This window comes from Sylvia atricapilla, chromosome 2, assembly GCF_009819655.1.
Source record: "Sylvia atricapilla isolate bSylAtr1 chromosome 2, bSylAtr1.pri, whole genome shotgun sequence".
NCBI lineage: Eukaryota > Metazoa > Chordata > Aves > Passeriformes > Sylviidae > Sylvia > Sylvia atricapilla.
In genome coordinates this window covers 25,155,733-25,181,834 of record NC_089141.1, presented here as the reverse complement: position 1 = coordinate 25,181,834, position 26,102 = coordinate 25,155,733, and the positions used below count along the sequence as shown (strand labels likewise).

The 26,102-nt window shown below is 44.1% G+C and overlaps 1 protein-coding gene across 1 annotated transcript; it reads right to left on the bottom strand.

The window, feature by feature from the left end:
* Window positions 1-1,226: 1,226 nt before the first annotated feature.
* FKBP4 (FKBP prolyl isomerase 4) lies at window positions 1,227-19,523 on the bottom strand. Its single transcript, XM_066341054.1, has 10 exons — window positions 19,276-19,523; window positions 15,787-15,931; window positions 14,441-14,583; window positions 10,321-10,441; window positions 9,595-9,751; window positions 8,468-8,558; window positions 8,043-8,126; window positions 7,183-7,368; window positions 6,433-6,672; window positions 1,227-3,249 (listed from the first exon to the last, which is right to left on the bottom strand). The coding sequence occupies exons 1-10, from the start codon at window positions 19,357-19,359 to the stop codon at window positions 3,151-3,153; spliced, it is 1,350 nt and encodes a 449-aa protein (XP_066197151.1). The 5' UTR covers window positions 19,360-19,523; the 3' UTR covers window positions 1,227-3,150.
* Between the last annotated feature and the right edge of the window lie 6,579 nt (window positions 19,524-26,102).

Below are 26,102 nucleotides of genomic sequence, written 5' to 3'. Positions count from 1 at the left end.
TGGTACAAGTTTTTCACATACACTGGGCTGTTTCTACAGTCAGAGCTCATGAAAATCACCCCAGTACCTGGCAGCCCTAAGGCTTTATTAGGCAAATGAAATCAGCATTTCTTTAAGCGTAGTGACCTCCCAAGCACCTCTCCTGCCTCCCACCCCATGAGATTCAGAGCACTGCAGCTCCCAGCTCTCTAACCAAGCTCCAAACCAGCAGCAGGTGCTGAATTTGAATTTTACCCTGGGGCCCAGGGGCAGGGCAGCAATCCAAGCAGGCCTTGCACCACACTTTGGTGACAGTCCCAGGGCCCGAGCTGGGCTGGCACTGCTGCAGGACAGGCACTGGCACTCCCCCAGCCCCCATGAGTTAAGTGTTTACACAGTATTTCTGTTTCAGCAAAGGAGACCTGGAATTCACATTGTATTGTTACATGTTAAAACTCTCTGCAATGTACACACAAATTCCAGTCCATGCCATGCCAAGACATCTTTCTCACCGTAAAAAAGTCCATTTATTTTAATCTGAGAGAGACGGATTTTCTACCTTTCCTCTGCAGAGCAGGCAAAAGAAATGCCCCTGCTGCCCCTGTCTCAGAACAGGACACTGGAGATGCTGAATTTAACACCACGAGACAGGATAAACAACAGTTGAATTTGAGTACTATGTTCCATGCCTTCAGACAAACAAAAAAACCCACCCCAACCAAGAGCCCCCACAAAATTCAAAAGCACACCCACCCCCAAACAAGACACACAAACTGCAGAAAGAAGTAAAATACTGAGTAATAGCTTTCTTGTGAGATCCAGGTAAGCAGACATTAGAATCACTCAGGAGTTTGTATTAGAAGTATTTGCAATATGTAAGCCATTATCACTCACTTTCATTTCAAAGCCAGTCATTTTCAGGCATATTGTTGGTTTTGTTTTTCCTCTGGTCCAATTTTACAATGCAGTGGGTGAAGAGGAAGGTAGCAATATGAACATAGAACAAGCCCTATGCATGGGTTACAGACTTGCTTTTTGCAGTTTCCAGCAATATGATTTTTGCCTTTTTCAAATATATGGGCAAATACTGTATTAAATATTGTGGGAACTTTCTATGGTAATGAACAAACAACACAGAAAAATAATCAGGACACTGGCTATGTGGACAAGAAAACACTGCATGACCAAAGGACAGTAAATCCTCTCAATTCTGTGCAAATTCCAATAAAAACCCACGAAAAGGTCAGTTTTCTTGAGTTTAATTGGAGCTTTATTACTTAAGCTGTGACTTCACAGTCTTCACCTTCAGCAATTTGCAAAGAGGAGGCATACAAGAAAGGTTACAATACTCAATGGAAGGGACTCCCTACTGAACAGGGGGAAAGAGGGCAATCCCAAGGCAGAAGAACTGGGAGAGCCAATTTGTTCTCAAGTCTCGCATGAGGACTCCTGAAAAAGCTGATTACTTGAAGCAAATCAATAAATTTAGAAAGCAGAATCTGGGAATAAAGCAAGCTGGAACCAGAAACACAGACAAAATGGGGACTACCAACCTGTCAGCCTCAGTTCTGTGTCCGGGAAGATCACGGAATAGATCCTCCTAGATGCTGTGCTAAGGCACATGGAGGACAGGGAGGTGACTGGGGACAGCCAGCGAGGTTTCATCAAGGGTATGTCCCGTCTGAGCAGCCTAGCAGCCTTCAAGGATGGAGAGACCCCACCAGTGGGCAAGGGAAGGGCTATAGGTGTCATTTATCTCCCTTTCTGTAATTTTCTGCCTTAGACACAGTTCCCCACAACATCCTTCTGTCTAAATTGGAGAGAGATGGATTCAATGGGTGGACTGTTTGATGCATAAGAAATTGGTTGGACAATCACATCTACAGGCTAGTGGTCAATGGCTCAGTGCTCCAAAGGACACCAGTGACAAGTGGTGTCCCTCGGGTCCATACTGGGAGCACTGTTACTTATCATCTTGTAAAATGACATGGATGAAGGGGCAGAGTGCACCCTCAGCATATTTGCAGGTGACACCAAGCTGAGCCATCTAGTTGACACACCTGAAGGACAGGATGCCACCCACAGCAACCTGGACAAGCCTGAGAAGTGGGCCCATATGAAACTTATGAGGATTTAGTAAGGCCAAGTGCCAAGTGCTGCACCTGGGTTGGGGCAATCTCTGGTATCAGTAAAGCCTGGGGGATGAAGAGACCCAGAGCAGCCCTGCCAGGAAGGACCTGGGGGTGCTGTTGGATGAGAGGCTGGAGATGAGCTGGCAATGTGCACTCACAGCCCAGAAGGCCAATTGTAACCTGGACTGCATCCAAAGCAGGGTGGGCAGCAGGAGAGGGAGGGGATTTTGACCCTCTCTCTACTCTGATGAGACCTCACCTGGAACACTGCATCCACCTCTGGGGTCTCAGTACAGGAAGGACATCAACCTTTTGGAACAAGTCCAGAGGAGGCCCACCAAGATGATTAGAGGGATGAAGCACTTCTCCTTACGAGACAAGGCTGAGAGAACTGGGATTGTTCAGCCTGGGAAAAAGAAGGCTTTGGGGTGACCGAACTGTGGCCTTCCAGTACCTTAAAGGGAGCCTACAAGACACACGGAGAGAGACTATTTACAAGGGCAAGCAGTGACAGCACAAAGGGGGATGGCTTCAAACTGAAAGAGGGCAGGTTAAGATTACGTATTAGGATGAAATTCTTTACTCAAAGGGTGGTGAGGCACTGGAACAGGCTGCCCAGAGAAGCTGTGGATGCTCCTTCCCTGGAAGTGTCCAAGACCAGGTTGGATGGAGCTCTGAGCAACTTGGTCTAGTGAAGGGTGTCCCTGTCCATGGCAGGGGGGTTGGAACTACGTCTCTGAGGTCCCTTCCAACTCAAGCCATTCTATGATTCTATGAAAATGCAAATAAACCAAGCAGAGTAAATCCAGACAGAACCCAAACAGTAACAGAGGCTGAATGAATAAATAAAGTCACTAGGATTAAACCAGATTTATGCTGCCACTCAGCTTCTTGAACAGCCACATAAAGCTGTAACTGACTGTGGCATGGTGGCTTCAGCCTCTGCTCCCTTGAAGCCACTATCCAACCAGGTAGAAAAATAAAGGTCTAATTCACTGGAAATTCTTTCATTTACAAAACTAATGGAATAGGGGGGGGTTTATGCTTCTGCTTCAACTTCTGATTTATCTTCAACTCCATTCTGCGCATCTTTCATTTCTGCATCTTCAGTGTGGCTTGTGTGAAGATTAGCAGATGACTAAATGGAGAGAGAAGAAAATATATTAATACGTTATACAAAATTGCTAGCACAAACATTGCTTGATTCTTATTACTTGGAAAGCTTGTCTACCCTGCCAGACTAAATTAAGATATTAGGCTCTTTAGCCAAGAGAAACTAAAAAAACTTCATGCATCTAAGAAACCAGAAGCACTGTAGAGGAGGCCAAAACATAATACTGATATTAGGTGATTATGATTCTTAACGTGGCCTGCACCCACTTGTCACACGACAACTTCTTAGAAGTCTTTTAAGTGAAATTCATTTAGGAAGCTTCTGCAGGAACTGCTTTTGCCCTGCTTCAATATCAATCTCATTCATTTTCAGCCATTCCAATGGCCTACCCTGACCCAGCTTGTATGAGGCACACTTGCGCTCAGCGTAAGAAGCATCTTCATTGGACAAGTAGTTTTGTGAAGACACACTTCAAAATCAACAACAGTGATTTGGATGTCCGGTGCAAGAGCTTAACTGGAAGGAAATATGATCCGACAATGTGGCTGCTGTAAAGCCCTCTCCTTGTGCATTTCCTCATAAAAGAGGACGAGAGCCATGAGGTAGGGCTCCAAGGTCAGCTTTTACAATAGGACATAACCAGCACATCCTGACCTTGCAGTATTTCTCAAGCACAGTAAGGGGAGGTAAAAATGTCTTGGCTTGCTCGTCTCAAAACCTATTGCAATGAAATTGCTATTCCACCTGTCAGCCCAGCATCTTGAGCCATATGTTTTATGATCATCTCAGATGAGAACCAGACAAAACCAAGCCAAGCCTTCAGCATGCAATGCTGGGAGAAGGGAATAGGGAGGGAAGGGGCAGAATCCTTAAAATCTTACACCAACTTGGCTCCAACACAAAACCACATTTAAAAGAAAATTCATGCATCAAAGGTCAATTTTTCATCCTTAGAAACATTCCATAAAGCACACAAGAGCTAAGTCTTCTCTCCACAGAAAATCTGATAGCTAGCAATCCTGGGCTTAAGACAAAGGTGATAAACATACTGACCTTCAAAAATTCACACTTCATTAATGTGAACTTTTCAAATTAATGAAATTAACTACTGATGCAAGAGTAGCTCTTGAATTTAATAGACTGTCAGGCATATCAGAACTGCAGTCCAAGCTATCTTCTTAGCTATCAGGCCTTTAGTAAACCAACTCTCTTCTTCAGAACTTCGAAATTCTACTAGGCCACCACTAATAGACACTGCTAGAGCTAGAGTAAAGCAGCACTATAAATGCAGTAACAGGAGAACAACCTTTTTTTACAAGAAAACTACCTCAATACTGGCCTAGGGAGTAAGCATCCTTTACAGTTTATGCTTCCAGCAATCCCATTTCATATAAAACCATATCCATTTAAGGCAGGCAAGATGGCTCACAGAAAAAAAAAAAAAACCCAGCACACTGCACATTCCCAAGATCATCTAATTTGTTGGGAAGAATTCACCAGGCCAGTGGCATCCAGGCCTGTAACAATGAGAGTACATCAAGCAGGACCAGGGCAGGGATTATGCTCCTGTACTTGGCAATGGTGAGGCCACACCTCAAATCCTGTGTCCAGTGTTGGATGCCAAACGACAACCTTTCATTTACATTTGGCTGGAGTCCAACCTAAAGGATTCTACATCTTTAAACTGATTCTATCCCAAGCAGATAGAGAAACTGGGACAAAGTGCCATGTTTTTCCAATATCCCAAAGAGCTTGCAGTGCAAAGACTATGAGTCTGCCTTTTGCCAAAAATATTGCTCTACCACTTATGTGTCCTAGGAGCTGAAGAAAGCACGAAGGCTTTTGCACTCTTAGCTTGTTTCAGCAATCCACCCTTTCTATCTCAACAGATCTTGCTGTATCCCACACCCAGTGGAGGAAGCCAGACTCCCAGGAGCTGTGCTAGCTGAAAGGAACCTTCACAATAGAACCTGACAGCTGGCAATTAAATCCTGCCATTTCAAAAGTGAAGATGCCTAACAATGAAATAACTCTAGTTTAGTTGCTGTATCTTTACCTTTCTGAGAATTTTTATTAAAGCCTACCAAAATTAAAATACTGTGTGGCTTTACATCACTATGTCTAGAGGAACAGAAGACTTTGTTTTAAGCTCCAATAAGCCAAGACTGTGGACATCAGGCTTCTTTAACCAAAAAAAAGGAAGAGACAAAGTGAAGCATTTCATGTCGGAAATTGTCAGCTGACAGTCTGAAACAGCTGAACTGTCAGGATACACTCATATGAGGACACCATGCCTCTGGAAAGACTCAGTGACACAGTTAAGCAAAGGAAATTACTGTACCAATATCTGACAATTTTTTATATTCTCCATGCATATTTTGGAAAGGTGAAAATAACCTCACAAGATACAAGCTTCTGTACTCCCCAGTGTTACTGAGGAAATCTGAGTCTGATGTAAATCCCAGATTTATCTGAGAAGTTACAGGTCTATCTTGTCCTTCTAGACCACCAGATTTAAGGAAAAGGACCAGAATGTTTTCTTAGGATACGTGGTTCTCTACCAGTAACCTGAAATGTTTCTTGCTTGCTGATACAATCTTGTTACAACCTTGCCATTCTTAACTGAACTAGTATTTACTAAAATTCTAATGAAAGCTTATTAGTAAAACCATTCATACAGCAGAATAATGAATCTTCTGACCCTTCATAATCTATCTGTGACATAATCTATCATAGACATAATCTGAGACCATCAACCACATCCTAATGTCTCTGTGACAAGCAAGACGGTGCTCAGCACCCTCTGTATGACAGACAAGTTCTCCCTAGATGGGCTCCCCGGCACCAGAACAGCCTGTTCTTTGCAACAAGTTCTAGATGAACAGGTGCTTTTCTCAGTTCTAGAACACTGTCATGTTTACGCCTCATCACTTCACCTGCTTTCTGATTAACACCGGTCTGTTGCAAATTTAGTCGAAATAGATAAAAACTTCCTGTGAAATGGTTGGTACTGCTGGTTTTCCTGTTCACTCATTCTGACTGCTGGCATTTTGAGTTCTGTCCCTGCCCCTCAAAAGAAGACTATTTGAGTGTTCCCCTGCTATAATTTAATTATCTGTAATAAGAAGCAAGCTGACTACCTAAACCACTGTTTCTTGTCTAACACATGACACTGCCTCCTGTAATCTTTGGAGTAGAGTTACTTACCTTCAAATCTTTGTCTGCGAGCCTTTGGAACATGTTGGCATACATCTTTTTCTCCTTCTCATGCTGCTCCCGTATTTTTTGCTGACAAGTCACCAGCTGCACTTTGGCGGCTTTGTTACTTGGATAAAGTTGTATCACTTTCTGGAAATCTGCTCGGGCCAGCTCAAAGTCATTGACAGCCAGGTGAGCTTCTCCACGCCGGAAGAGGCCTTTCTCATTGTTGCTATCCAATTCGAGTGCCTGCGTTCAAAAAAACCAAAACCAAACCACATACACTGATTCTTCTCCTTTTATAAAATTCATTTGCAGTCAACATCAGAGACTGCTAGAAACTGTACCTTCTGACGTAGACTTACGAGTCTTGTCAGGGCTTACTAATAAAGTGAATGGAATACAGTAGAAGTAAGTACAAAGAGGAATGAATATAGCAGGCTATTTGACAAGAGAACCAGCAAGTTTAAGATATAGTCAGGGACTAATCCTGCTCCTTGAAAGACCTTTGCCAACATGACTACCTTCACCACATTTCAAGTGTTTCTTATTTCTAAATACTTGAATATTCTCAATGTAGCAGCGAGTTGTTAAAAGATCTGCTGGATATTTTGAGTGCACTAAAAATTCTGCACTGCCCAAATGACAGTTGATAAGAAAGACCAAATACCACATGGCCTGTTGTCCCTAAATTTTTAAAGCAAGAGATAAACCTGTCAGAATGCTTGTGCAGTTTAAGACTAAACAAACTCCTACTACCTTGTTGCAGTTCTCCAAAGCCTGGGAGTATTCCTTTAGCTTGAGATGGCACATAGCTAAGTTAAGATGGGCAGCAAGCCTCAAGCTTTTGGATTTTGATTCCTCCTCCTCAGAGAGTCCTGACTCGTGCTCCAGCCATGACACAATCTTCTTATACTGCAGTGCTGCCCGCTTGTATTTCCCCTCCTGCAAACAAGGCAGTTCAATTATCACACACATCATCACAGTAACTTTTATCTCCCTCAAGTCCCTTTTGTCTGCAAGAGATCTAAAAAACCCCATCTGATCAAAAAGTAACTTCTATCATAAAAAATGTACTACTTCTGAGAGCCATTCATGCACAGGATCAGAAAATCTTCAGGACTACTTAATGGTTCCCCACTAGAGCTAGGGGTATATGCCAGCATTGATACTTAACTGAAACCCTTCCCTTACATTCAACTTTTGATGCAAAAAATAAGGGAAGATGGGGCATTCTCAAAATGCAATACAAAGATAATAGGAAACTCTTCCTTTAGCTGGTCAAATTGCTTTAAATAGCTTCTCCACACATTTCTACCCAAATGAAGGTTGCTCATTCATAGCACTGTCTCATAGCAGGAACTGAAATAGTGTACACCCCAGTGCTATGTGTAGATACAGCAAACAGTTTTAACAGAAAGCTCCCTGCAGAGTTAGTTCTTTGGATAATCCAACCAAGTTCCTTTTTTCTTTTTAAGACACATTCCCCTCCAGTCCTCCCTGTAAAATCTCACAGAACACCATGAACACCACTCACAAGTGACAGAACCTGTAAACATCATTATCAGCTCATGACATGGACTAAGAAATGCTATTATTACTTGGGGACTGTAACTTACCTTGAAGTACTGAGTGCCTCTCTCCTTCACAATGCTGCTCTGTTCCAGCTTCTCATCCGTGTTCATTTCCCAGGACTCTTTAGCCTACCCAAACAGGAACAATTCCAGTTAACTTCAATACAACTTCTAGGGAAATCAAGTAGCTAATGTTGTTTCCCACTAACAGTATGATTGAGATAAGCCTGGCAAAGCAGAGCTTTGCACTGCTAATGGAAACCAGGCCGGTGCACGAGAGATGGCAACAGACAGGGATACAGGAAGAATGAGGATCATTTCAGCCCAGAGCTCCCAGCATGTCACCATCATCTCTGACGACAGTGGCCTCCCTGTCACCATTCAAGGATTCCATTGTCATCATTTAAGCTGCACTCCCACTTTTTTTCCCCATTCCCAGATCTCTTTGGGACTTCATCTCTTGTTCTCACCTTTTCAAAGCTTTTGAGCTTCACTTCATACTGCAGCTCTGCATCTGGAGGGATCTTGAATTTCTCATTCCCAGCACTTCCAAAACCATAGCTGTAAAATGGGGGTGGGGAGGGAGAAACAAAAATTATAAAGAAGAGAGCTCAAAACTATCCCTCCAGCTATATTTGATACATAGGAAGATTGAGAGAAAAACTCTATGCAAATTTGTGATGCGCATAAATTATTATTACAAGACAAAGGCTGGAAGAATTCTGGGTACAATTCTAAAATTAGCAAGTACAAGGCAGAAGAAAATAAGAGAAACGTAATGTTGACTTCATTGATCTTTGAACAGTTCCTATTATTTTATTAGTTTAGTTTACTTTAAGGAAAAGCAAGTAATCCTTTAATCAAAAAAATAGCCAAACTAAAACAACCAACTTTCAAATTACACCTATCATATTTAATACTCTGAAACTGAGTGTTGTCTTCAGAGCACCTGTATTTTAGCTCTACTCTTAGAAAAGCAAAGACAATAAATACCAAGATTAAGTGAGCAGCTGTACACTTAACACACTGCTAACCAGCTGATAAACAGGACATGCCTATAGAAAGGTACTGCAGTGCAACTCCAGTAAGAAGCTGCATATTAGCAGGAAAATCCTCTAGATCAGATTGCTTTCCTCTTCTGCTCCCATCAGGCTCAGTCACAGTTAAAAAAACCTCATTAAAAACTGAAATAAATTAAAGTTTGATTAAAACAATCTGTGCAACTCTACTCGTTTCAGATGTGTTCTCACTGTAAAAAGCAAATTCTGCCTATATCCAAGTCTACACTGTTTTACAGTAAGCAGTCATGAAGAGGGATCACAAAAATCTTAGTTGGAGAGCAACAACAGTTTTTAAAAATATTCAGACATCAAAAGTACAGAAACTTCACTGAATTTTTTTTCTGGACTGCTACTGCTTCACTATGAAATGGCAAAGCACTCTTAGCTTAATACTTCTCATACATAAATTTTTTGGGGCTGATCCAAGTTTTCACCACAGCACTAAAGAAAGCTGAAAGGCATTACAACAAAACATTTCTTTCTTGCCAGATGATGAGTATAAGCCATTCCTGTGTCAAACACCTGAAACAGCATACCTGGGTTTGAGATAGAACACGGATTCCTCTGATTTCTCCATTTTTTGAATTGCTTTCTCCAGACCATGAGGGATATCGAAGTTTTCACCTTCTCCGATCTCAAACCGCAATTCCCGCTTGTCAAAGACACGATCTCCGTGTCGGCCTTCAAACTGGACTGGAAACAAAAACCAGAACAACAGAGAGAGAAATCAGAAGGTATCTCTGTATGGCAGTGGGCAGGGACCCAGGAGTGCACAGGGAGTTCTATACAGGCAGGCAGCACACACAAAGTGCTAAAGCCTCCTTCTACACGGTGTTTTCTCTTCATACTGTGGTATGGCAGCTACTGGCAGCAAACAGAATTTCTGCTGTTAAATTTAACAACCCCCTCTTTTGTTGTTGTTCATTTAAGTTGTTTTTTCTTCCACTCTGACAACAAGTGCCAGAATGACTTCCCTTCTTGTTCCTCAGCACATGGAAATACTTTATGAGACTCAATCACCTTTTGTGATCAGATAAGCGCTTCAACAGATTCAGTATCACCAGAAAACACAGTTGCTGCTGGAAAATGTAAACCTTGCTAGAAACAGGAGAAGGAAAGCTTACTCTAGGTTAAGTTACCTGGTGCAGAAAAGAGAAGCCACATATTCCTTTCCCTCAGGACGTGCAGTTGTGGAATGTGAAAAGGTTCTGCCATCCCACAACAATAAAATCCATTCACTATTTGTGTAACAACACACTTACTCTCCACAAGCGCATCCTCATTGGGCCTGGAGTAGCCCTCCCCCTTCTTGCGGATTCTTCGGATGATGCCACCATCCTCTTCATCAGTGAGGTCCTCCCCCTTGAACTCAAAAAGTTCAATCTGCGGAGGGAAAGAAAAGCTTGCATTTATTCTCATTAGACCAATTTACTAACTCACAGGATTTGTTCTTCAGAGATCTTTGAAACTTTAAACTCGCTGCTGGGACAAATTATTTAGGATTTTTAAGAGCTAGCATTAATGTAGGAAACAGGTATCCAGTCTGAATCTTCACATGCCCTCCCAAGTAAATTTAAATCATAGTTTTAAATGGGAGTATCACACTGACATAGAAAAACAGTCTAGTTACAGAAAATATTTGTCATTGCTGCTATGAAGTGAAGAAAAAAAAATTATCCTATGTTTGAGTAAAACAATAGTGAAAACTACTCCTAAGCAGAAAAAAGCAAGCCATTGTAATCAGCATTGCTTAGACTACCTTGTTTCAAAACAAAGTTCAGAGCTAGTGCTGTGGAGGCTCCTGACACTGGACTTAAGATAACTGGAATGCAAAATTAATTGAATATCCACCAGTACTTCCACTTTTTATTTTAATTGTTAGCAACAAATAGTATTATTTTAATTTTAATTGCTAGTAACAAATAATATTCTGGTCTTTCTCTTCAGTCAGTCTGAACAAAGTGATTCCTGAATATCCTACTGATGGCCATACAGGTGTGTACCTTCCCCCCCACCTTTTTTATTCTCCAGCCTGAAAAATACTAATCTATCTATTTATATTGCTCAGCAAAAGCAATCATAAGGAAGAAAAAACAAAACCGTCACCAGGGGGCAAGGGGGCAAGGGGGCAAGGGGGCAAGGGGGCAAGGGGGCAAGGGGGCAAGGGGGCAAGGGGGCAAGGGGGCAAGGGGGCAAGGGGGCAAGGGGGCAAGGGGGAAAGGGGGCAAGGGGGAAAGGGGGCAAGGGGGAAAGGGGGCAAGGGGGAAAGGGGGAAAGGGGGAAAGGGGGAAAGGGGGAAAGGGGGAAGGGGGAAAGGGGGAAAGGGGGAAAGGGGGAAAGGGGGAAAGGGGGAAAGGGGGAAACCCCACAAAACAAACAAAAAAACCCCACCAAAAACAAACAAACAAACAACTTCCAAATCATAGGATGTGCATTATTTCATGTCAAAGAAATCTGGTGTGATGACACAGGCACAAAATCTCTTAATATAAGTTTTAGAGGGTCTTCTGTAAAGCAACTTGTACAAATTTTGGTATGGTGATAGGCACTTGCAAGAGAATCCTGCTGATATTGTATTAAGTAATAAAAAGTAAACCTAGGTAAAACTAAAAAAAGTGGACACTTAAAGAGACTTTAGCTGCCTAAGAGTCATACTAGCCAGAAACTACTTTAACCTCACAAAACTTGGGGAAAATTTCTGGATCTAAGTTCCAACCCACAACCTCAGCACTGCCTATTTGTTGCAGCCTGTGAACCCCAGGCTGTTTTAAAAGTTAAGGAAGCATAAAACCATCATGGGCGGCTTTAGTGCTCTTCCTTCTTCCCTCTTCCCTCCAACAGAACTGTTCAGATAGGCATGAGGGGATATCAAGACTCACGGATGAAACACTACTTTTATCTAAAAGCACACCCAGAAAATGGAGGGGCCAGACTGGCAGCATCAAGGAAAGTCCAGTAGGACGTTAATTATCTGCATGGCAGCATTGGATGGACCCAGTCTGATGGAACAAATCTCATCTTGCAATTAATGCTTTTAATTTATGCCAGTGTTATGTAGTACCTCTTGTTAAAGGACAATGGAAGCTTCTCTGCTTTCTGCTGTCCACGTGCATCCTCTGTAGTAGGGCTAAGCCCTTAAGAACACCCCACTGGGCTTCCAAGCTTGACCTTTTAGCTTGCATTTCAATCATCAGCTCAGCCCTGATTACACCTGGTATCATTGCATAGAAGTACACACTCCAACATGTGTAGTTTGATCTAATATAACTAAGCCATGAGTAACTTCAGATTTATGTAAGAAAATGCTGCTTATGAACAGCTTTACATGATACTATTTTTGAGAAATAATGGCGTTAATTTTGATGTAGTCAAAGTGAGTAAGCTATCATCCCTTAGGGGACAACAACTACTAACAGTAAGTCCATTTAAAAAAAAAAAAAAAAAAGGCAAATACACTATCCAAATGCAAAGCAAATTCAATATCCAATTACGTGAAGGTCAATGGCACCCGGCCTGAATAAGCAATGGTGTGGCCAGCAGGACCAGGGCAGTGATTGTTCCCTTGTACTGGGCACTGCTGAGGCCACACCTCAAATCCTGTGCTCAGTTTTGGGCCTTTCAGTTCAGGGAGGGCACTGAGGTGCTGGAGCATGTCCAGAGAAGGGCAACAGAGCTGGGGAAGGTTCTGGAGCACAAGTCCTATGAGGATCTGCTGAGGCAGCTGGGAGTGTTTAACCTGGAGAGCAAGAGGCCCTTGGGGGGAACCTTCTCAGTTTCTACAACTCCCTGAAATGAGGCTGTTGCCAGATGGGGTCAGTCCCTTCTTCCAAATAACAAGTCACAGAACAAGAAGAAATGGCCTCAAGGTGCACCAGGAGAGGTTTAGAATGGATATTAGCATTAGAACAGGCTGCCCAGTGAAGGGGTTGCGTCACCCTCCCTGGAGGAATTTAGGTGTAGTTGTGGCACTCTGGTTAATGGTTTAGAGAAGGACGTGGCAGTGTCAGATTTATGACTGGACTCGATGGTCTTGAAGGCCTTTTTCAACCTAAATGATCTATGTATAATTTACCCTTCCTAACAGATGCTCATTGTTTCCAATAAAATCTAAACAGACTTTCAGACTTTACTCTATGAGCTATTTTCACCTTTCTCAGATATTACATAAAACATTTAATCTCAGAGCAATCATCAGTTTTAAAACTTTCCTTATGCCCCAAATTGTAGGATTCCATTCCATTGATTAAGTGCTTTATAGCAAGGTAATTTTGAAAATCTCCCTTAAAAAAAGAGTTTGCCTTCTCTCAGGTAGAATTTATTTTGAAGCAATTGTTGGCAAATTGAACTGTTTCAACAGTAAGAAAAATACATCCTCTCCAAGGACCTATTTTGTTGAGACTGTCAGGGTATGCTCCAGAAACAGCTTTAATGTCATCCCACATGGAAAAAATCAAACACAAGTCTCAGCATTCTGAGCAACTATTCTCACTTCTGAAATAACACACAAGACAGCTGCTATTTCCACCCCCTTTAGGGAAGAAGGGGGAAGATGTGGGGGGAAATTACTTTTAAGATCAGCAGGAAATAAAATCTCTCCTCTCCTGGTGAGGCTGAGAGACACCAAAGATAACTGGCTCCATGCTCACTGAGACATGCAGCTCATCCCCAGGAGAGCAGCTGGCCATGTGAGTTGTCAAACTGGGTTACCCAGCTGCCAAACTCAAGACTGCTGAGCCTGTCACAGGGACTGAGTGAGTACACAGGACTTCATCTATGGTGGCAAGATTGATCAGTGTAGCCTGGATGCCCAGAGAGACTTTGGTAATGGAACAGCCACCTGAATCCAAACTGGTTTTATGGTGCTTTAAGACTGACTGAAACACTCAGCTCTACAGAAAAGAGTTCACAATTGGAGGGCTGTTCAAATATTGTATTCCGGCAGTTTATACGGGGCAATTATGTCTTTTCTCCATCAAATAGCTCATAAAAGATCATGCTAATGTTGTAAAGAAAACACAAGTATAAAAAAAAATGTATTATTGAGGTCCTTAATTGCTCTTCCTGTTGTTGAAAACCTCACAGCATTTAATATATCATTAGTCTAAGCATTATGAAGTGGATTAAAGATTTAATTTTCTTAACTCCAGTCTATCGCTGAAATAGTCTGCCCTCTCAGCCTGCACTTTATTGCTGCAAAATTACAAAAAAATAAAACTTAAAGAGGCCATGACAGAGCAGTGGCAGCCAGATGAAAATTTTGTCCACACTACCCAAAACTGACCATATTATTTTCCTCAGAAAAATGTAACAATCCTGTCTTAAAAGGATATTGCATCATGCACTTTTTCAAGCATACAGTTTTAGTGACCATCTCATGCTTACCTCAAAAATCAGCGTAGCATTGGGAGGTATCTTCGGGGGGCTCCCAGCTGAGCCATAGGCATATTCTGGTTTACACGTAATCCTACAGATTTCACCAATCTTCATAGTGGCCACAGCAATGTCCCATGCTTTGATCACCTCACCTGTACAAGTCAAATGCCAATCACATATGAAAAGCATGATCAGGTGAAACTGAGCATCATCACTTTCAGTATACAAAAGATAAGGCAGCAGAAATACTCAAGAACCTGTGCTCACTCTAATTAATGTACATCTGTTTTAAGCCTAATCTTATTTTAAAATTTCCCAGGGACCCACACTTGGCCCAAACATTTCTTCATTCTAGGTGTAACAACTCATTTCCTAGAATAACAGAACACAGACACCAGCTGAAGTTCGTGGCACAGTCCCAAGTGTGAGCAAGTAACAATAAACCCTTCCGAGAGGAAGGCCTTAGGGTGAGAGATTGCCTGCTCCTGTTTTGAAAACAATCCAAACCAACAGCCTTTTCTGTTTGTACTTTATCAGCTGGCAAAGAACAGCACCAGTGGCAACTAAAAGTTACACATACTTGTAACAGAAAAAAGGAAGAAAGTAGCATTTCTTTCAAAGAGAAGAAAAGCTGTAACAAAATCCCTCTCTTACTCAAGTTCTCCTAATTGCCGCTCCTTTCGACTCATCAAGCAGACTTTTATCAGTCTTGTATTAATAGGTACACTTAATAACATCTCAAATTGCAGTACAATTAATTTACCTCTTTTTTAAAAAGGAGGTGTTATCTATTTTTCAAAAAGCAGAAGGTAGGGAACTTCCAGGGAAGAACATAAGATTGAGTAGTAAGATTTTCTGGAACAATGATGCTTAGGTTTTCAAAATACGAAAGATTTTGATGCTGAAGAGATGCACTGCTCAAAGATTCATTTTTAGGTTGAGAATTTTGTGGCAAACAGAATATGTTTCATCATGAGACAGCTGCCTCTGTGTACCCTGTCCCAGTATCTGGTCACAATTAAACACTCCTGAACGGAGGTCTGCTCCCCCAAAAAACCCCAACCAATAAAATGCGTATTCTGGCTATTTAATTGCCCTTTATCTCTACATTTCAGGACAGATTTGCTCCCCTGGAGTGCATTGTCTGAGGCCTGTGAATTCCTCAGCAGGCTTTCAAGGGGCTACACAGTCGTCTCATTCAGCAAAAATCTCCAAGACATTCCAATGGGGCCATTCTAAGATAATAAACTCTGAAAATAAGTTTAAGTAGCAATTTTGAAAAGCAAAGGAGCCACACAACGAAATCCTGTCTCAATTATTACCCAAACTGATCAATATCAAAAACAAGATATTACCTTTCCCCAAGTCAAACGAGAATTTGTCTCTTCTGTCCAGACTGGAGTCAAATTTTGTGCCATCTAGAAGCCACCCCGTGTAATGGACGGTCACCTTATCACCTATCATCGGAGACTCTGTCCCACTGCCTTCTCTCTTGACAACCTGAGAAAAACAGCAACCAGCATTAACATCACGGAAATCAAGTCTGCCTGCCCATTGGACACGAATCACAAATACCTAGATTCTTGTGTTATCATCCTTAGTAGACAAAGGATTTGCAGGTTTCCTTCAGTCACCTGGAAATGGACTGGCTGTTCTTTCTGCAGATTAGCAGTGCTGCAAATGCAGAACCCTCAAGATGGCTGTGCTGTGATACAAGAATTTAACAGGCAACAGTTGGCACCAGCTTACGCATCTCTGCATTAGGCAGGGTTTTTTCTTTTTTATTCAAGTTATTTGCATCATCACCTCTCTATCATCACACCAGAGTTCAGTGTTCTAGGCAAAGCATTTAAACAAGAGAAGGAGATGGTTCTTTCCATGCAAAGTCTATTCCAGTATGTAACCTGAAATTATTCGAGTTAAACCAAGCAGGTTAATGAAGGTTAGCACTGTCTCACCCCAAGCAGGTTAGTTCTATCAACCTACAGAGTAACACTTGAAAATTATTTATCACAATAATTTTGTCTCCCCACAATACTGACATGGATGGCCAGCACCCCTGTCTCTCATACAGCTACAAGGATTCGATTTTCTTCTCAGGGGGTTGCCCAGCCTGCCCAGCAAGACAAGCATTAAATAAATCCACACTATTCAGAAAGTGGGGACAATCTCTCTGGTGTTCACTTGAAGTTTATATGAAATTAGAGAATAATAGTAACATATCTCACAGGCAAGGATGTGAGGCCTTGCCCATAACAGGATTCCTGAAGTTCAGATTGGAATTTTTCCCAATATAGCTTGAAACCATCTAGCCCCAAGCCAAACTTCTGCACTATCTTAAGCCAGACAAAAGGGGACCAATGGAGGACCCTATTTGCTTGCACCCTTTTCACCGAAGGACACAGACCTTTGGGAGCCTCCTTCACAAATTTCGGTTTCCTGCAACCACCACTGTCAATCTCTCACCATCCCTGCGACTGCCTATACAACTCAAATACCAGGACCCTCCATCCAAAACCAAACAAGCTGAAAGCACCTCACTGAAAGCATGAAACAAACAAACAAACAAAAACCCCAAAAAAATCCCCCACCCACAAGCAAACAAAACCTAGAAAAAGTCCTGCCTGCTGTTGACTAAAGAAAGGATGCTCAACATGAGAAGTGATGCCTGATCTCACACAGCACACCATCCCTTTACCCTGCACCAGCACCACAGCAGTTATTAGCATCACAAAACTAACCTATTGATGTCTCCCCAAGGAAGGCAAAAGTTGAGGCAACCACGCTCACAGAGATAAGGAAACAGAGAAGTAGGAGAAAAACACAAGAATCAGGTAAGCAACCTAACCGAGATCACGTTTAGGCATAGATCTATGTAAAGCAGATGCAAACCAGCACTTCAAAGTAGCCAGTCTGATGTAATTTTGAAAAACTAACCGCATTTAATAGAAATTACTAAACTTTACCAAATGTCATGTTCTAGTTGTGTCATAGCAAGGTATTCTAGAGTAACAAATATCTCATTTTCATTATTTATACAGTTTATTCTTTTGCATTTGGTCCATTTCGAAAAGACCGAAATTTCACTTCTGAATATGGCAATCCTATTTTCTGTCAACGTTTACATTTCCTTTTGAGATGGAAAACCAGGATTTTTCAGTTCATATGACATTTCAAATGGTTTATTTCCAAATTTAATTACTTATTCTAGGAATTGCACAAGCATATTCAGCAATATCAAGTAAAAAACTGTGGATACAATTCTGATATAAAGCCAATGAGCAAATAAACACACTCCTGAAATCACTGCAACAATACCAGTACAAAATCGGTGTAGGTTACTTCAGGACTAGATGCTTGATTTCAACAGATGCATTTTGCACTCCAGCAACTGCAAGGAAAATAAAATCCAAGAAGGCTGGACTTTGTGACCTCTACTGTATTTTACTTATCATGTCACAATGTGAATTTCTGGGATTTTCACAACCTCACTTCGTTTGCTAGTGTTTTCTACTCCTCTCAGCTAAAAAAAATTAAGGAAAAAAAGAAAAAAAAAGAAAAAAAAAAAAAGCAACAACCCAAAAAACACCTGCTGCTTCTCCATCATCATAAAGTAAGTAGTGCCTGAATCAGGCAGACCCCTCACTGCCTTCTACCATCCTCAAGGGATCTGGGCTGGGAGAGACCTGGGCAGCCACGCAAATGAGAATTCTTACCTGACACGGTACTACGCACAAAACCCCAAAATTCTCACCTAAGCATGCTAGCAGGAAACATGGAAAAGCAGAATATAGCAGCCAACATCTTCAATCTGCTCCCTGATACCCCTCCTGAACGGGAGACAGCGCCTCCGTAATGAACCCAGAATTTAGAAGGCTCTAAAGGTTAAATCCGGAATTTTGCCTTTGCTGCGGTGTCCCTTTCTCCTTCTGAACACCGTAACTCCGAAATTTTACTCCGGCTGAACAACGCTCCTAAATAACCGCTGAAGTTTTTAGCAGAGCCTAAGGAAGTTTCTAGAGATATGGAAATAGGCAACGTCTGACAGAGGAAGTTCGCGCAACTCCCCCTCACGGTATAAATCCCGCTGCCCTTATCGCCTGCCTTCCCAGCACAAAGGAGAGCAGCCGCTCCGCCCGGGCCGGGGGCCCGCCCGGCCGCCCACCCGCGCGAAGGGAGACCCGCGGGGCCGACCCCGAGCCCGAGGGGCCGCCCGGAGCCCGAGGGGCCGACCCCGAGCCCGAGGGGCCGACCCCGAGCCCGAGGGGCCGACCCCGAGCCCGAGGGGCCGACCCCGAGCCCGAGGGGCCGCCCGGCGGGCACCGAGCACACGTGCCCCGCCGGGGCTCCATCTTTAATTCCCAGCCCCGGACACGTGCTGGGGGGGCGGGAATGGACCTGGACCCCCACAATCCGCGCTGCGGGCCGGACACAGAGCTCGGCCGGCCTGCCCCTCCCGCATCTTTCCCTAAGCCGCGGGGGAAAGCCCGAAGGCAGCGAGAAGCGCCGTTTCCCTGCACGGTGACCCCGGGCTCTCCCGGCGGGCGGCCCGGGCTCCGGCGGGGCGCTGGGAGCCGGGAGCGGCCGGGCAGCGCTTGCGCAGCCGGGGCGCGCTCCCGCCCTCCGCCGCTGTTGTCTAATCGCCCGCGCTGCGCCAGCCCCGTCTGTGTGCCCGGGGACCGCCTCGGCCCCTTCCCCGCCGGGCGCACAATGGGCCCGTGCGGCCGGGGCGCCCGGGGAGCACCTGCTCGCAGGCCGGGAGGAACGCCCCCGCTTTTTCCGCCCCCGCGGGATCCCCTCCGAGCTAGCGTGGAGGGTGGGGATGGGGAATAGCCGCCCGGTACCTTGAGGACGCCCTCATCCTGCTTGGGAGTGATGTCCACCCCTTCCAGGGGAGCCCCGTCCGCTTTCATCTCCTCCGCCGTCATGCCGCCTGCCGCTGCCACCTCTGCGCAGGGAAGGGCCGCCTTGCGGGCTCGGAGCTGCGCTGAGCGCCGGGATGAGGCTGCGGTAGCGCCTGGCTGCGCCTCCGGCTCCGGGCAGCGCGGGTGGGGGCGGGCGCCGCACGCCTCCTTCCCTGCTGCTCTCGCCGCAGCGCCGGCCCCTGGTCGGGGAGGAGGAGGAAGGGGAGGGGAGAGGGAGGGACCGAGAAGTTTCTAGAGCGGCCGCCGGGCTGCCGCAAAGCGCCCGGCCGTGCCAGGGCCCGGGGTGAAAGTGTGCGTGGGCCCCGGGGGCGGAGAGGACGGCGGGGGTAAGGCAGCCGCCTGGCCGCGTTACACTCCGGGGCGGTGGGGGCGAAAGACGAGAGGAGGAGGAAGAAGAGCTTATTTATGAAAGAAGGGAGGGCGCGCTTTTACAGCTCCGAGCTTGCAGGGCAGGTGCGCCCACCTCTCGCTGGTGATGCAGGGGAGCCGGGCCCGGCAGCGAGGAGGAGCTGCTGGGTCCTGCCCTGGGGATGCTTAACTGGAAGCTGCATTTATAATAAAAGCAACCCGTCTGAGCCCTCAGTTCTAGCAACCCTGTGCAGATGTATGGCTAATATTCTTTTTGCCCACCGGGCGGTACGGGGTGGTCCCTGGAAAGGTAGTACGAGTGGGCACAGAAGCACCGTGCCGACAGCAAGCATGCAGCCCGGGAGCTCGGGCATCCCTTGGTTGGGGTCCCATTAGGAGCCGTATGATTGAAAACCATTTGTTACCCACGGCCAGGAAAGGTAAAGACATGCTTAGGGTACAGAATGTAAGCTCTGTGGCTTGCCCGTCTGTATCCATCCGGATAAAGTAGCACCGATTTCTGCATCAGCCTGCTGCTGGAGTATTTGGGGGTGCATAAATAGAAATAGGTGCTCCCCCTTAATATGAAGAGCATTAGTACTAATATGCAGGAATTAGCAGACCAGTCTAATTCTGGGCTACTCGGCATCTGTACACGCCTTACGGGTGGTGCAGTACATTTGGCCAAATCATTTGCAAAATGCGTTTATGTAAAATCACGCTAGAACCGTATGCATCACCTTCGCCATAAATACAGAAAGCGAAAGTGTTAAATTGGCTCAACCTTCCACTGCAAGCCTTGAACACCCGCCCCCCGGCCACGCAGCTTTGCCCACTCTTCGCATAGGGCGGCCCCTTTCCCGGCTGTTCTTGAACTTTCCTTCCCGGCCGCTCCCGAGCAGCGCGGGGCCGGGGGAGCGCCGCCGAGCCGCCCGCCGCGCTGGGTGCTCGCTGTCCAGCGCGGTGCTTGAGCCTAGCAAAAGCGGTGACTGAAGGTGAAAGGAGGCTCGCAGGCGGGCGCGCCGTGTCCCGGAGCCGCCTTTCCAAGCCGCATTGCCGTCTCTCTGCACTTCCAATGCAGGTCCCTGGAGTGCGAGCTTGCTCTGTGAGGCTGCATCTGACCTGAGCGGAGCTGCTCTGTGCCAGCATAAAGCTGTGTCTGTGCCTGGTGCACAACGACTCCAGCAGCCTGAGGTGGGCTCTGCCGATGCCAAAGGAAAGGAGTAGCAAAAGGGACTAAAAGAACCTGTGATTTTTCTGGCAGCTGGGTGTAAACTGCAAAATCTACAGGTTTCCCCTGAGAAAGAACATGCTTTTCTACCCCACGCAAATGTACACTTTAGTTTACTTTCAAACTGAGTAAGTAGGGAGAAAGCAGAGAAGGATTGTGGTTTCAGCGTGCATTTGGTCTAGAAGCTTCTAGCTGCTCTCAATTTGCAATTTAACATGGATATGAGTTATTTGATTGCAGATTAGATCTGTAGGAAGCACAAAGCTGGTTCTGTGCATGGACCCTTGATACACAGAGGAGCATGGAGAGAAGCATCTAAGTTGGTTCTGGTCCAGCAGGTCTAGCAGGTCTTGTTGGAGGAGGCACAGCAAAAACATAGGAGATAATTCATCATGTAATGAGTCTGTAGGGTGCTAAATTTACAATCTCCAGTCAGCATTAGCGCACAAGTTCTCCTACGCTCTCAATTCATCTGACATCTTTTTTTTAATCTGAATTTTCTAATAATAAACCAACAATGTGTTGGTTTAAAATAAATCTTTGCAGGTCATTCTGTCTTATGTTTGGCAATGAAGTTTCTGTTTGGGACTGGTACCTTTTCAGCCACGTGTTTTCTTCTTCATAATCCAGCATTTTAAAATTGCAGTATGTGTAATTGATGCCGAATTATCTACAACTACCAAACATGTTAGAATCAAGTTTAATAAAGTGATAAGTAGTAGAAAGGAAAGGCGATCTTTTAGTGGAGATCATTTACAGATGTTGTACAGCTCGTATTTCCAGCCATCCCCTAGTTTTCAACATAGCAGCGCAAGCCCTTATGTAAGTAATTTAAACCAAGTACTGCAAGTTATGTTCCTTAGTAACTTTCCAAAGACTGTTTAGATACTGTTTGAGGGGCTCCCTGAAGGGCTGTATGTGCAGGGCATTATGGAAAAGGGGACAGCAGTAAAACAACAGTGAGTGTCCGAGGTGATGTGCCATCAGTGCATTCAGTAGGGTATGGATGGAGAGAAGGCAGGTGGGACCTGTCTCCTTTTAAAGCCTCTTCTAAGGCCTGCTGGTAGTATCACAGCGTTGTAAAGGTGCCTCATGTCAAGACTGTTCTCAGAAGATACATTGCAGACACAAAGGAAAGATTTCAGAACTTGATGGGTACGCTTCAGTGAAGAGAAAATGAAAGATTTTGGCAATAGTTTCAGGCAAAGCGAAAGACAAGTGAGATGATTGCCTAAGGCAGCAGACAACATTCCAAGCAGTACAATGTCCTGAAAAAACAACAAATTCCAACAAGAGTCTGGAACAGCCTCCCAGGACATGAAGCCAACCTTAAGGCTGGTCAGCAACATGCTAGATTTAGGAAGAAGTTTATCTAAAGGCTTGTTAAAGATAACAAGGCTTGGACTTAAAACATAAAAGATGGCATAGGGCAACACAGCTCAAACAGAGCTTCATCAACAGGTCCTACACAGGCAAGGGCAGGATAAAGCCCAAGGTAGCCTAAAGCCCATCAGGAGGGTTGGATAAAGCTCAAGGTAGCCTAAAGCCCATCAGGAAGGGAGGACCTTTGGGGTACTGTCAAAGGGTTGGCTTCCCAGGTATGCCATGGCTGGAGTCACTGTGCTGGGTGGGCTGACCAAAGCCCCACCAGGACACGCTGTGGCCTGGAAGTCACTCACCCAGCTGTGCTGGTCGTGCTGGCACCAAAGACTCCCAGGAACTGGGAAGAGAAATGAGGAATGCATGTCTGTGCAAGCTCAAAGATGGCATTTCGAGATAATGGCAAACAGAGTAACCAAAAAAGGAATGACCCTGACTATTCATTTGTGATTGGAAGAGGAACTGAAACCACACTCATCAAGAGCACTGGGTTCATGCTTGATTGGCTTGAAAGGGCTGAGCATGGGGTGTAAGAAAGGAATAAAGGCAGAAGACACACATTCTGTGTTGACTGGCACTGGCCACCAGCTGGCAGGTGGACAGACAGACAGACACCCAGGGACACCCTGATGCCAGAGGCTGGGGAACACGAACTCCAACCCAGCATGACTTGAGTATGGTGAAGACCTTCCTGAGGAAACTAATACATAAAAGATAGCTCACATACCATGGGCAACAGTGATAATTTGTGCACCCGTGTTATTTGAAGTAAGGCTTTAAAACATAGGTTGATTTTAACAAAGGGTTAAGTAAACTTGTTAGTGAGGGTTTTTTTTTTACTTGGCATACATTTCTTCTGAGAGATTGTTTGATTACTGTTGAAATCCCGAGGAAACCCCGGATGCTTCTCTGTTGGCGTGTCACACTTATACTGAGCTGGAAAAGAATGTGACTTAATAGATCAGGGACAGTTTTGATTATTTCTGTTTACTGCATTATAAAATATAACAGTGATAAGGAGAAAGCAATGCTCAATTTATGGAATTGCACATTTTTTTGTTGCAATAAGCAGTGCTGCCATTGAAATCCACAGTAGGGCACAAACCTTCATCAGTCTGACCCTACACTCATATTTTGTGTGACATCTCAGTGATAGATTATTAAGCTGCCCATCACCTGAGTTATGCCCTACCTGTTCTTCAGTCTCAGCTTCACTGAGCTGTCCCAGTATCCCTGCTTTCCCTTGCTCCCCAGCAGGGGATAGCAAATCAAGTTCCGTGCCATCCTTTTAGTTTCGGAGGGATAAAGCTGTTGTTTTTCCATATTCATGACCACATCACTGCGGACTGCAGTAGATGGGCATGGCCCACACACAAGGGCCATCAGAGCTCTTTTCTGCTCCTTTTCAAATGAAAACAGCGGTGTTCACTCATCCCCTGCTTTAAAACCGAGCAACATTTACAGGGGAGTGATCTGAGCTGTTACACAGCAGGCATGCAAATGAGACCCAACCCTTCCAGCGCCAGACTGGAAAAGGGCTCTGTGTCTGCGTTTCCTGGGGATTTCTGAGCTGCTCAGCTCCCTGCTCACCAATAGATGTCAACGCTTTTCTAAAATTATGGGCCGTGGGATTTACAATTAGGCAAGGTCTCATTTTTTAAAAATTGTTCTCTACTAAGGTTATGATTTCTTCTGTGCTTCTGTACAGTGATTTCTATTATTTGGTGATTTCATTTATGTGATATATGCTGTCCTTTTTAGATCCCGGGTATATATTCTCAAAAGGCCTAAACAGCACCTGCTTGTGTAGATGTCTCTTCTGGTTCAGTGTATCTCTGTCTTTATCAATTATAGCTCATTAGCTAACTTTCAACTCATAGAAATTTAGTAAAATGAATTATAATTAAGATGTTATTTACCTTTCCAAATGCAAAATTGATTTTAAAATACCTTATCATGTTTCATCAGTTGCTTTCATTTTGTTCTTTCCTTGCCTCGAAAACAATTAAGATTACTGGACAAATGTATGTCTAGACATTCAGATTTACTATTTCTTTGTGTCTCATTCGTTTGTGAGAGTATCCTAACATGTGCATCATGTCATAACATCACCAGAAAGGATGGCCAATTCATGTTGTTTTCTCCTTAAACCACTGCAACATTTTACTAGGCTTGGAACTTCTAATGTTTTATAATCTGTTGCTGTGAAGTGCCACATGAAAATAATGCCAGTAACAGTAATTACACAGTAATGGTATTTGTGCAATTGATTCTGCTGCACTTTTAGTAAAAAAATCTGGGGTTTTTTGCTTTATCAATTTTCAGTCTGTTCCCTAACAACTCTTAGGACTGTCATTGTTAAAAATAAATAAATAAATACCTGCAGTGGCTTCCTTTGGTGATTACTATCTTGATCTAATTTTAGACCTCTCATTAATTTGCAACCTAATCTACTTTTCTTTGGGTTCTATTTCCCTTAGACATATTTAACTTGGGGTGGGTTTTTTTTTTTTCTTTTATTGTGTAACTTTAGAAAGGTTTTCTTAATATATATTTTTTTTTCTAATTTTGTGTTTCCCATGCAAGCTTTCTTGCTTGGCTTCCTATGACTTCTCCATCCCTTTTCTCCTGCTGTGTCAGAGGAAGGTCAGGTTGGATGTTAAGACCATTACAGTGTCTCACTACTGTTACCATAGAAAATTTCTTTCTTGTGGCCGCACCTACAAAATCCAAATCTACCCTCTTTCAGTTTAAAACCTTGTTGCTGATGAACAGACAATGAAAGTATTTTTGGCAAGAGTCCACCAATTCCTTACTGCTTACAGACTTTGCAGCATTCTTGATTCTTAGTTACTGTGCAGACAGCTAGACTGCAAATCTGAAAGAGGGAAAAGACTAGGAAACCCATAGGGCCACCTAATGAGGAGGAACAGCCAATTCCCTAGAAATGGTGTATCTCACTCACTTAGGCTGCCTCTGCTCTTAACAGGTGAGACATCTCAGTGCCTGTCTTGCCTCTTTTGTCCTATACTTCACAGATACTGCACAATCCCATAGTTTTTACTCATGGAGGCCCTCCCATGTTTTGTAGGGACCTTAAAGACTCACCCAAAAATAACTGACCACTTAACACACAGAATTTATTCCCATATTCATCCTCAGAGCTCGCCCAAGGTGCTCTGTCTCAGAGATACTCTTCCTGAGTGGACCAAAGGGTATTCCTTCCTTTGAATCATATCCCTTTTGCCTATGTGTGATGGCTTTTGGACAGCAGATGATGGAATCTTAAATCTGCATTTAATGAAACCCAATTACCTGCCCATTACATTTTTTTGTCCCTTTTCCAGAGACAGAAGAAAGACTAGGATAGATTTAGTCGTCTGGCATGATTTCTAAATGTTTGCTCCAATACCTACTCTCACAGTATTCTTAGCTCTGCAGGGAGTAGGAACTCTCTGGAGGTGCGGTGGAAGGGGTAGGAGGAAAGACAAGGAATTCAGAATCTTTGTCTTGAGACGCTATCATAGAGAACTTTTACTTCCACGTTAAGAGGAGAGGCAGCTAGGAGCCAAGATCTTCCTTCTGTGTGGGTCCAGGTCTAGTGGTTGTTTCCTCCTAATTGAGGTGAGAGACTGCCAGCTCAGTCTTCTGCAACTTCCTTCAATTCTTCAATTCTTGTTAGACATGTATTTTCTCTGTTCCTGTTGAGTTTTCTCCCTTCTCTGCCTAGAAAAAGGAGATCATCTGTAGTGGTGTGTGCTCAGGGTCTCATGTGTGCACTTCTCTC

Excerpts from the sequence above, each read along its gene's own strand:
- FKBP4 (XM_066341054.1), bottom strand. The coding sequence starts at position 19,359 with ATGACGGCGGAGGAGATGAAAGCGGACGGGGCTCCCCTGGAAGGGGTG. Across the intron at positions 14,584-15,786 it reads CTCGTTTGACTTGGGGAAAG|GTGAGGTGATCAAAGCATGG; the intron begins GTAATATCTTGT and ends TGACTTGTACAG. Across the intron at positions 6,673-7,182 it reads CTTTGGAGAACTGCAACAAG|GCACTCGAATTGGATAGCAA; the intron begins GTAGTAGGAGTT and ends TTTTGAACGCAG.